We start from the raw sequence: 13195 nt of genomic DNA, 5'->3' as shown, positions 1-13195 counted from the left end.
CGGGAAATTTTCCCCATTCTTCCAACAGCTCCGTTTTTAAGTCATTTTTATTGGAAATCTTCCCTTTACGGATATCCTGGTCCAATATTTCTCACAATTTTTCTAAAACGTTTAAGTCTGGGGATTGGGCTGGTGTTATAACCACTTAAGAACAATTTCAGACGAGCCAAGTCTTCACAATGCTGGCTGAATGCTTCGGATCATTGTCCTGGTACTATCTAAATCTGTCCCGTATGCCCAAATTATCAGCACTTTGAAGCAGATTTTCCTTCAGGAGGTTTAAATACATTTTGGCATCCATAATGCCGTCGATGAAAACTAAGTTTCAGACTCCTGAGGCTGCCATACAGGCCCAAACCATAACATAACCTCCGCCATGCTTCGTCGTAGCTTTTAGGTGCTTATTGTCGAGCTCCGTTTTCGGTCGCCGCCAAAAGAATTGTCTCCCATCCGATCCAAACAGATTGAATTTGGATTCGTCCACAAATATAACGTCATCCCAAAAGGAAATGGGATGAAGGAGATGCTCCTTCGAACATTTTGACCGAGCTGCTATATTCTTCTTACTAATTAAGGGCTTCTTCCGTGCTACATGACCATTAAAGTTTTGATCGTGTAGCATGCGGCGCACCGTATCAGCACTGAACTTTTTCCCCATTTCTTGGGCAACTTAAGCCACAATTTTTGAGGCGGATAACTTCGGGCTCTCCTTAATTTTTAGAACTATCCGGCGCTCCTCGTGTTCGTAAAAAATTTTGTTTGTCGCATTTCGGCCCTTGTCCTCTATCCTATCCTTCCGAACAAATCGCTGGATGATATACTGTACAGTACTAGGACTTAAGGATACGATCTCATCAATGGCACGCCACTTTTGCCACGTTTGAAGTGGTGTAGGACGAGTTCTCGCTGCACTATTGTTGTACCTGGTGCCATTTCAGTTTTTCCCCTTAATCTTTTGCATTTAGAGTGATCAATCCCCGAGATGTAGATTATATAAATAGTTAAAGTTATATAATACTAAAAGACAAAAAAAAAATTGGGAGTTTGGCTTAAAATTCAATATTTTTGGTATATAAATATGCTGCACGAAATAAGCTGCGGCCTCGAAAATGACTGTTAATTTGGTTTTTGGTATGTAACTTTTTTGTTTTTATGTTTATGAACTTATTTTTTAGTTATTAAATATGTTAATATCCCTAACGAAAATATTGCGTTTAAATTTTTAAAATATCCCTATTCGTTTAACGGCAATAGCGACTTAAACATTTTTTATTCCCCTACAAGACGGCACAAGACGAATATTATTTTGTCTTTTCTCGACTTTCAATTTTTTGCACGAATACCTGCAGTTCTGATTTTGGATCCTTTAATCCTGCGGCTACTTCCCTAGGACAGTCGATGGAGGTGCAGGACCTGGGGATGACGATGACTCCAGTTGATAAAAATGTTGTTTCGCGACGCGAACTTTAAATTGTTTTTTTTGTTTATTGTTTTTTAAATGTTCAAAACACTACCGTCGCGAGCAACTTTTTATTTTTGTTTTCAATGTATTTTTTGTGTCACTGTCACTTTTTGCTTTATTTATAAATTATAGTAAACCAAGTCCACCCGGGGGCGCCAAAATGTTTACTGAGATTAGTTTACCTGACACTTTCGAAAAAACTAAAGGTAGCTATTTACCATAATTTTTAACAACGACGAAAAATAATACCCAAGCGTTCGACTCAACGTTATAATTCGCTATATTTTTACCAAAAGAACAGAATCTATTGCTGCGAAGCGGGGCGAATTCACGAGAGAGCGCAAGTGAGGTTTTCTTGCGCTCCAGCTTGCAATTCATAGATCCATATCGCTTTCGCGTGTGCAGTGATATATTTGGAGGTAAAATAATAAAGCCCTAAAAAATAATAAAGTGTCAAAAATGACAGAATTTTTGTAAGTTGTACCGAAAAACTGGCATTAAAATCCGAAAAACACGTACAAAAGTCGAAAACTTCAGTTTCAGGTGTAAAAATATTGTTCTTTTTGTTTAACAAAATCGAAGATGTATATTTTTTTCAAAAGCTACAACATTTCACTATTAAAAAACACCAAAAATTTTTAAATCGGTTGAAAAAAACGCGTCCAGGAATTTTTAAGCGCAAACAAGTCCCGAAAAACGGTTTTTTAACCATAAATCAAGATTTTGAGGGTGTTAGAAATATTTCAAAAATGGTTTTGTAATAGACTCGACCCAATAAACAATTCCTACTATGTCACTTCAAAAGTTCAAAATCACTGTTACACTGTGTTATTTATGCACAAATATATAAAATAATTTTTTGGCTGCACTTGATATATTTTATTTGCAAATATTTACAATATCAAAAGCGAGGGGTAGGGGGCGACAGTGATTTTGGAATAATTTATGCGTCTTTATTTTTGTCCACAGGCAATTGTTCATATGTATTGGCAATATTTAATAAAATTTATAGGGATATTTCAAAAATTTAAACGCAATATTTTCGTTAGGGATATTAACATATTTAATAACTAAAAAATAAGTTCATAAACATAAAAACAAAAAATGTACATACCAAAAACCAAATTAACAGTCATTTTCGAGGCCGCACCTTATTTCGTGCACTTAATTAGGCTTAACATAAAACTCTTATTTTATAACTTAATATTTAGTATGTCCTCCCTTCTGGTTCTGGACAGCAGTCAGTCGGGTTCGCCATGAAAAAAAAATATTTTTTTGTCATTTCCACGGGAAATTTTCCCCATTCTTCCAACAGCTCCGTTTTTAAGTCATTTTTATTGGAAATCTTCCCTTTACGGATATCCTGGTCCAATATTTCTCACAATTTTTCTAAAACGTTTAAGTCTGGGGATTGGGCTGGTGTTATAACCACTTAAGAACAATTTCAGACGAGCCAAGTCTTCACAATGCTGGCTGAATGCTTCGGATCATTGTCCTGGTACTATCTAAATCTGTCCCGCATGCCCAAATTATCAGCACTTTGAAGCAGATTTTCCTTCAGGAGGTTTAAATACATTTTGGCATCCATAATGCCGTCGATGAAAACTAAGTTTCAGACTCCTGAGGCTGCCATACAGGCCCAAACCATAACATAACCTCCGCCATGCTTCGTCGTAGCTTTTAGGTGCTTATTGTCGAGCTCCGTTTTCGGTCGCCGCCAAAAGAATTGTCTCCCATCCGATCCAAACAGATTGAATTTGGATTCGTCCACAAATATAACGTCATCCCAAAAGGAAATGGGATGAAGGAGATGCTCCTTCGAACATTTTGACCGAGCTGCTATATTCTTCTTACTAATTAAGGGCTTCTTCCGTGCTACATGACCATTAAAGTTTTGATCGTGTAGCATGCGGCGCACCGTATCAGCACTGAACTTTTTCCCCATTTCTTGGGCAACTTAAGCCACAATTTTTGAGGCGGATAACTTCGGGCTCTCCTTAATTTTTAGAACTATCCGGCGCTCCTCGTGTTCGTAAAAAATTTTGTTTGTCGCATTTCGGCCCTTGTCCTCTATCCTATCCTTCCGAACAAATCGCTGGATGATATACTGTACAGTACTAGGACTTAAGGATACGATCTCATCAATGGCACGCCACTTTTGCCACGTTTGAAGTGGTGTAGGACGAGTTCTCGCTGCACTATTGTTGTACCTGGTGCCATTTCAGTTTTTCCCCTTAATCTTTTGCATTTAGAGTGATCAATCCCCGAGATGTAGATTATATAAATAGTTAAAGTTATATAATACTAAAAGACAAAAAAAAAATTGGGAGTTTGGCTTAAAATTCAATATTTTTGGTATATAAATATGCTGCACGAAATAAGCTGCGGCCTCGAAAATGACTGTTAATTTGGTTTTTGGTATGTAACTTTTTGTTTTTATGTTTATGAACTTATTTTTTAGTTATTAAATATGTTAATATCCCTAACGAAAATATTGCGTTTAAATTTTTAAAATATCCCTATTCGTTTAACGGCAATAGCGACTTAAACATTTTTTATTCCCCTGCAAGACGGCACAAGACGAATATTATTTTGTCTTTTCTCGACTTTCAATTTTTTGCACGAATACCTGCAGTTCTGATTTTGGATCCTTTAATCCTGCGGCTACTTCCCTAGGGCAGTCGATGGAGGTGCAGGACCTGGGGATGACGATGACTCCAGTTGATAAAAATGTTGTTTCGCGACGCGAACTTTAAATTGTTTTTTTTGTTTATTGTTTTTTAAATGTTCAAAACACTACCGTCGCGAGCAACTTTTTATTTTTGTTTTCAATGTATTTTTTGTGTCACTGTCACTTTTTGCTTTATTTATAAATTATAGTAAACCAAGTCCACCCGGGGGCGCCAAAATGTTTACTGAGATTAGTTTACCTGACACTTTCGAAAAAACTAAAGGTAGCTATTTACCATAATTTTTAACAACGACGAAAAATAATACCCAAGCGTTCGACTCAACGTTATAATTCGCTATATTTTTACCAAAAGAACAGAATCTATTGCTGCGAAGCGGGGCGAATTCACGAGAGAGCGCAAGTGAGGTTTTCTTGCGCTCCAGCTTGCAATTCATAGATCCATATCGCTTTCGCGTGTGCAGTGATATATTTGGAGGTAAAATAATAAAGCCCTGCTCTGCTTCTTCATCTCTTACAGTGTTGCTTCTATTCTATTGCTCCTATTTCTCGCTAAATAGAGATTCTTATCTCTATTCTTTATTTTAATAATTATGGAATTTAGATTGGTCTGTGCGTTGAAGTCTTGTAATAAGACAATCTCGTCTTCCCAACCTACCATCCACTGCTGGCTTTGTGAAAACGTTTTACACGCTAAGTGTGCCGGGTTCACGGCCTCGGTTTCGGATGCAATCTCGCGTAGGTCTGGTCTCTTTTGCTGTGACGGTTGTCGTGCTGTTCAGGACGAAATGAGATCGTTCATGAGGCAGACTAAAAGCGGATTCAAGGAGTTGATTAGTGGTTTTCGTAAAATCAATGACCAACTCTGTGCGCTCGATACACAGTTTAGTAGTCTTCCGTAAGAAATCCTCTTTTAGTGATGTGCTTGTGGCGAATAATCTTCAGCCTGCTCAGCCGACAACTATGCAGCAGCTTATATCTCTGGCCACCCCAAGGGCCGGACCTGAGAAAAATTCGGCTTCCGAATATCTTAGGATTAATGAGCAATTGTCCGATATGTCCTCTGTGGCATCGCTTCAAGTGATCCCAGACCCAATAATTCAAACCCCTGTAATAGTCACCAAACAGGGCAATCAACCGCCCGGACCCTCGGTACGTACTGATGCCGCTGTACTAGTTGCGGCGGCACCAAAACCCTTGCAGGTGATCCCACCATCGAAACATATATTTGTTTCCCGGCTTGCCCCTGATACTTCTGAGATTGATATCTCGGCTTACATCAAAGCCAAAACAAAAGTCGACATAAAGGTGGTGGACATTACAAAATTTAAATATTCATACACCAGGCACACGTCATCTTTCAAAATACGTGGGCCCTTGCAGATGTTGAAGACGATTTGTTCCGCCAGCTTTTGGCCAGAGAATATTTTCGTCCAAGAACATCAGCCAAGTACGGTGAAAAAAAAAATGACCAAACCTGTGGGTGTAAAACTCCCACATGTTACGGCCACTGACCAACCTTCCACTTCATCTTCCTCAATTTTAAAAAACTAATGTCTTCTCTAACACTTACCTATCAGAATACAAGAGGGTTACGTAGTAAACTTCCCAAACTGTATTCTGATAGTTCTTTCTTTGCATCTCAAATTATTGTATTGAAATAAACTTGGTTAAAGCCGGAGATCTTAAGCTCCGAAGTTTTTCCTAGTAGGTACACCACTTTTAAATGAGATAGAACTCTGCGAAGGGGAGGAGGAGTGTTAATCTCTGTAGAATTCAAACTCACTTCTGAAGAAGTAAAATCACAAGAGTATGGTGACATTGAATTCCTTTGCATCAAAATCACTTTGTCCGATCAATCTTTGTATGTTACCTGTTCTTACATACCACCGTCCGAACCTCCAACATACTGGCAACATTTGTACGCTATTCGTTTGGTTTTCGATCGTCTGTCTGATGGTGACCAGCTGATAGCTCTGGGTGACTTTAATATCCCAGAACTTATAAGGTCAAATGTTAAAAATTCATCGTCTTTACAGCTTAACTCCCACCACGACTTCCCTGCGGGCATGTTCGACATGTCACTCGGGCAAATTAACCACGTTAGAAATTCTTTAGGTCGGCTGCTGGACTTATGAACTTTGCCTCTTTTTGACTCTGAGGACCCATATCATCCCACTCTTGAGCTTTCAATTGAAAACAACTCCTTAATTGACCTTAAGTCTACACTTAAATCTCATAAAGTTCGTTTCTTTCGTAAGGCTGACTTTATGAAATTAAATAAGTTAATTTCGGAATTTGATTGGTGTGATTTACTGGCATGCGATAATATAAACTTAGCATTACAAACATTTTATTTCACTTTAAACTCATTTTTTGACGCTTGTGTGCCGTGGAAATATCCGTCCGCTTCAGCGAATCCGCCTTGGTATACAAGGTATACAAGGTAGTATGAGTAGGCTTTTCAATAAACATAGATTATCTGGCTGTACAGTTAGTTATTCAAGATATGTACTTAGTAGCTCGGTCCAATTTCACCGTGCATAACGCAGAATGTTATAGGAGTTATATTCGCCGCTGCAGGATTCAGTTTACTCAGGATCCGAAGCAGTTTTATAACTTTGTAAACACTAAGCGTAAACATGTATCTTTTCCCCCACTGCTTACGTTAGAACTCTTATGCGAACACTGATCAGGCAACGGCCGATCTCTTTGCACAGTTTCTTCAAACTACGTATTCACCTAGCAGCAGCTCAGCTCAGCCTTACACTTATAATATCCAATCGGTTAATCTTATATTTTGCCCATCTTTCGATCAAAGTGGTGTGTTTTCGGATCTTCTTAAGGTCAAGCCCGTGAATTCGCCAGGCCTTGATGGAGTACCAGGCTGTGTTCTGAAGAACTGCGCCGAGGCTCTGTGCAAACCGCTCGTTAAACTCTTTAATCTATCGCTGGAAACTTCAATCTTTCCCCTTATGTGGAAGGAATCCTTCATTATTCCGCTGCATAAAAAGGGGAAAAAATCCGACGGTGCGAATTATAGAGGCATCTCTAAATTGTCAGCTATTCAAAAGCTTTTTGAAAAACTTATCACTTCACATTTGCAACACCTATGTAGTTCAATAATAACTCCGTGCCAGCATGGCTTCATGAAGCGCCGCTCCACCACTACCAACTTATTGGAGCTAACATCTTTTATCACGGATGGCTTCCGGAATGGCTTCCGGAATGGCTTCCAAACAGACGTCATATACACTGACTTCAGTAAAGCATTTGACTCTGTTAACCATTCGCTTCTTATAAGTAAACTCAGTCTTTTGGGGTTCCCAACTAATCTTCTTATCTAGATTTCGAGCTACTTATCAGGGAGAACCCAACGTGTTTTCTTTAAAGATGTTACCTCGCGTTTAGTCCGCGCCACATCTGGGGTGCCCCAAGGAAGCCATCTTGGACCCCTACTTTTGACACTGTTTATTAACGACTTGCCCCTTGCCTTAACTAATTCACTTTTACTTTTGTACGCGGATGATGTTAAGCTATGCATTCAGTATAAATTCACTAGCGCCCAGTCTAGATTTCAATCCGATTTGGATAAACTTCAAAATTGGTGTTTATCAAATAACCTAAAGCTTAATAGATCGAAATGTAAACTCATGTCTTTTTACCGATCTAGTCCTCACCAGGCTATGTACTTTCTCTATGGGAAGATCTAGGTGTCCTATTAGATTTGAAACTTAAATTTACCGACCATATATCTACCATGGTTAATAAAGCTATGGGTGTGCTTGGTAACTAAAACGCTGGTCCGTCCGATTCTTGGATTCTATGGAGTACACCAAGATCACATTGAATCTGTACAAAAAAACTTCCTTACTTTTGCGCTTAGGGGACTTAATTGGGTTGCAAATCTTTACCTCCCCTCTTATCGTAGTAGACTTTTACTAATCAACTTACCATCATTAACAAACCGTAGAACGATGCTGGGTGTCATGTTTCTATACAATCTTATTTATGGAAATATAGACAGCCAGCATTTACTAACACGCTGAAATTTTAACGTTCCTAGTAGAAGGACTAGAAACTTTCGTCCTCTACTCCTCAGCCATTGTAGTTCGACATATGCCCAACACGATCCGTTCAGGGTATTATGTTCGGACTACAACGGTCTCTACCACATCTTGACACCTTGCTCTACTAATAATCTTAAATCGCTTATATTAACCGCCTTATCTGTGCAACACTCTTCCTCGTGATATCTTTCTCCTACTTTTCGCTTAACTATCTCGGATCAATTCCTTCGCTTCGAGCCGTACGTCACGCGGCAGCGTCCCTCGGTCGGTTGGACGGGAGGTGGGCTGTACGTATGCAGTGGGAACCGCGCAAAAAAAGAAACATACTGCTAAAATCGGTAAAGGTTGGCTGAAAAATCAAGTTTTTACACTTATGGATTGGCCTGCTCAAAGGCCCGACCTCTATCCAATAGAAAACTTGTGGGCAATTGTGAAGCGACGGCTAGGACGATATGAGGCAGCCCCTAGCAATCTGGGCGAGCTTTGGAGTTGTATAGAAAACGAATGGAAAAAAATTCTAAAACAAATTATCCAAAATCTGATATAGAGCATGCCAAGGAGACTAAATAATGTCATTAAAAACCAGGGTCTTTGGACCAAGTATGAAAAATTTCTTGTTTCCTTTTTGTGTCATATCATTTTAGTCTGAGTATATGCATGTTGCTACTGATTTTAATTTATATCTAGTAAACGGCTTCTTTAATGGTTAAAATAAATATGCCATTTTGTTATGAATAAGATATATAATCTTAGAAAAAAAGGCGTTACCATTTACTTTCGCGTTTATGTGTTATGAGCACTTAAACATCAATTTTTCAACATGTACTCAATTTTGCTCCCTACTGTATATACTACCTGCATGGAAAAGAAGGATGTGTGGAAAGTTTCAACTCGATAGCTTTAAAACTGAGAGACTAGTTTGCATAATTATTATACCCTCTGCAAGGCTATAAAAATGAATAAATTCGTTGGTCCAGTGCGAGCACAAGATTTAATTAGTGTGTCAAGATTTTACTTTCGAACCTTTGGATGGCACTAACGTTACCGGTGCGCTCTGAAAACTCTTTAAATTCCTCGATCATTTTAATATTGTCCAAAAGCGATTCTCCATGTTTAGCTGCTATTAGTATCTCCTCCTAAAAAATAGAAAGCAAGTTTTAATCAATATATTTTTTTTATAAATGCTACCAAACACCTTCAAGCGATTATAGTCGTTGCCTTGAGATTCAATTAAAAATTGCGTAGCTTTTACCGAGTTGGGAAACTCGGTATCATGTATAGTTTTTATAAATATATCCAGTTCTGCGGAGACATGATGAGTAATGGATGAAAACTTTTCCAGGGACTGTCGATAAAAAAATAAAATTATAAATTATTTTTTTATTTAAGCGAATAATGACTAATCGGCTGAGTGACTGAATTGAATTATACTTATTTATAAGAAATATTAAAAAAATATAATTTTCTTTACACTTAAAAAATTGCTAAAGAAAAATATATTGATTGCTCTCAAATTAACTAAAACCTCAAATATACGGTGTTTTATATATCTCTGATATATAAAAAAAAGGTCTAAGGTGTAAATATTGTTCTGATCACGTGTTTGCAAACATTGTGGTCTGAAAAAATATGTTTTATATTTTTTTATAGACAGGTCTGACGGCCAATTCAGCAAATTTTGTATTGTCATAAAAATTTAAAAAATATTTTTTTGTAGGTAGCTACTTACAATTCGTTGTTGGATCCACTCATGATGTGAATATAATAAAACGCCTCCCATGTCTGGAGTTAACTGTTTCACGTTGACACATTCATGAAGATCAGAAAGCGCGGAGCAAATAACAAGTTCGAATCTATACTCGTCGTTGGAAAATTTTGAGCTTACTTCTGATATAGCTTTTTGGAACAAACCACTAGGTCGAAGTACATAAACCACATGAATAATTCCTGGAAAATAGACCTGAAATACAATGTTAAAAAATATTTAACATTTGTAATTTTAGTTCTTTTTGATAATACAGGCAGAAAAAATGTTGTTTTTTTTCTTGCGAACAAATGCCCAACATGGATGTTGGAACCTGTCCAACATCCTTGAATTAACCAAAGATTTAATTGAATAATTGTATCTTTAGTTGTAATGTAATGGTTTAATGGAATTGATCAAATTGTACCATACATTCGATTTTGTAAACCTTGTATTTGCATATACTAAAATTTTTTATTATATACTATGATAAAGAATGGGTTTCCTATGTAAGTCATTATCAGTCTATATCTGTGACATTGACATCAAAAAGGACCAAAACAAAAAAGAATATTTTGTGCACCTATTAATATGATCATATATGTTTCTTGTAATATAAAATGTCACTTGAGGGGGCAGGATTTTTTGAAACTTCAAAAAAAAACAAGAAAGGAAAGCTAACTTCGGGCGGAGCCGAAGCTTATATACCCTTGCAGTTGAGTCGCTGTCCGCTAGGTGGCGCCACGCATCTTATATTGTTAGATATATAGCGGATCGTATATAGTTGGCTGATCCTTATGAAATTTGGCATATCGAATTATTTAAGCCAAAGAGGCTTCCAGAAAGATCCACTGAAACTCCCATCCCTCTAACTTGAAAAACAACGAAGTTATGGCATTTCCGATCAATCAGTTATATAGCAGCTATAGGATATAGTCGACCGATCCCGGCCGTTCCGACCTATATACTGCCTGCAAAGGAAAGAAGGGTGTGTGCAAAGTTTCAACTCGATAGCTTTAAAACTAAGAGTCTAGTTTGCGTAGAAACGATAGACGGTCAGACGGACAGACTCAGGAGGTGATCCTGATCAAGAATATATATACTTTATAGGGTCGGAGATGTCTCCTTCACTGCGTTGCACACTTTTGACCAAAATTATAATACCCTCTGCAAGGGTATAAAAACAAAAAGGAAAGCTAACTTCGGGCGGAGCCGAAGTTGATATACCCTTGCAGTTAAGGTTGTACCATTTGCGATCGTTCAGTCATATGGCGGCTATAGAATATAGTCGGCAGACCCTTATAAAATTTGGCACAACAAATAAGATTGTCCAAAATGGAATCCTTAGAAAGTCCCATCTTTCTATCTTAAAAAACAAAGTTATGCCAATTCCAATCGTTCTATGACAGCTATAGGATATAGTTGGCCTATCCTTATGAAATTTTGTACATAAGATATTTTGCCCATGCGAAAATCCCAACCTTTTAACTTAAAAAACACCATAGTTATGGCATTTCCGATCAATCAGTTATATGGCCCCTGAGGGGCATATGAAATAGTCGACCGATCTCGGCCGTTCCAACTTATATACTACCTGCAACAAAAAGGATTACGTGTGCATAGTTTTAACTCGATAGCTCTAAAACTGAGAGACTAGTTTGCGTAGAAACCGACAGACTTACAGACAATCGGACATGCTCATATCGACTCAGGAGGTGATCCTGATCAAGAATATATATACTTTATAGGGTCGGAGATGTCTCCTTCACTGCGTTGCAGACTTTTGACCAAAATCATAAAACCCTCTGCAAGGGTATAATAATAGAACATTATATAAGAAATATCCTGTGAATTTTATGTTGATCGGACTAAAACTCGCTGAGATACCGATAATTTAGTTACTTTTTATCTATGCACTTTGAATTGCTTTTAAAACTCTAGACGCGTGTTTTTCAAAAAAACTTTTTCCAACTCGATGCGTAATGTAACTCAAAAAGTAATGCTCGGATCTAAATAAAATTTTTCACACATCTTTTATACAATAAATACTTGCGGATGGACGACCGCATTTATATTATTATTTTTACAGGTAATAATGGGCTGATTTTTATGTTAAAATGGTACCTCCAACAATTAAAAATCGCATATTTTTTAATATTACTTCGTTCATCCGTACAAGAATTTTAAAAAAATCAATTAATTTTTTTTATTTCCGATAACACTGGGAGGCCAGATTTTACGCACCGCACTTTTTTGAAGCGACTCCGACCGACTGCCGTCACGGGATAAATAAAATTTATTTCTTAACAAAAGTCTGCCTTTTTTTTAACAATCCTGCCCCCTTAACTGTGAAGGGGATATGAATTTCGGCTCCATCCGAATCAAACTTATGGTTATAGCTATATAATATAGATTTGCAAACTTTTTTAATGTTGATTTGTCTGTCTATAGCAACTTTAAACAACTTTTTAGAGACTGGTCTTGTCTACGCATTAAAACAAATAGCGGACCATTGATACACACTGAGCTCGATCGGTTTGTGAAAATAAAAAGAAAATTAAGCCCACACATACATATAAAAAAACACCAACGCTAGAAATTTTTTAATAATACATACTCAAAGAAAGATTCGCTATCCTCTGTATTCTAAACGTAAAACAAGACTTCAATCTGATAGGGAATGCTTTCAAATTAGTGTTTTGCAAATGACCGAGTTGGCATTCTCATGTCACGGTGTTAGTGTCTCTACTCCTCCGAAATGGCTAGACCGATTTTCGTGAAATTTTCTGGGCATATTCGTTAGGGCTGAGGATCAGACAACATCTATTTTCCAATTTGAAATTTGGTCTCCCGTGTTTGCCGGTCGATAATTTATCAACTACGAGTATCAATCGATCAGTTATCCCCGCTTCAGTTGTCATTCAGGTCTCCTCTCTTACTCACAATACATTTTTTAGCCATTTTGTATTGTGTACAATCGTAGCAGTGACGGTTATACGTATTACTGTCGCAATGCCAAGAAAAGGCAAAGGGGCCAATTTGAGACGTCGAACGGTCAAATCCACAACCCCGCGAGATATAAGAGCACGAAGATCAGGCGAACAAATCGAAAAAGATAATGCACATGCGCGTGTGAGCATGGCGCAGTTTCGTCAGAATCGCAATTAGAAAAGCACGCAGATTCATATTTAATCGACTTAGAGGAATTGACCAACAACGCCAACGAATTC

The 13195-nt window shown here is 37.7% G+C and overlaps 1 protein-coding gene across 12 annotated transcripts in view; it reads right to left on the bottom strand.

Moving 5' to 3' along the window:
* The window catches only part of LOC6496680 (guanine nucleotide exchange factor DBS), a 136077-nt gene that overhangs the window by 74661 nt on the left and 48221 nt on the right, over nucleotides 1-13195 (bottom strand). For all 12 annotated transcript variants that reach the window (XM_044715299.1, XM_032455626.2, XM_032455625.2 and 9 more), the window contains 3 exons: nucleotides 9951-10181; nucleotides 9417-9566; nucleotides 9245-9357 (listed from right to left, as the gene is read on the bottom strand). In XM_044715299.1, the coding sequence (XP_044571234.1) occupies nucleotides 9245-9357; nucleotides 9417-9566; nucleotides 9951-10181 (494 nt within the window). The remainder of the gene's footprint in view (nucleotides 1-9244; nucleotides 9358-9416; nucleotides 9567-9950; nucleotides 10182-13195) is intronic.

Source organism: Drosophila ananassae, chromosome 3L, assembly GCF_017639315.1.
Source record: "Drosophila ananassae strain 14024-0371.13 chromosome 3L, ASM1763931v2, whole genome shotgun sequence".
NCBI lineage: Eukaryota > Metazoa > Arthropoda > Insecta > Diptera > Drosophilidae > Drosophila > Drosophila ananassae.
Note: the sequence above shows the minus strand (reverse complement) of the source record. Positions and strands in the feature narration are given on the sequence as shown.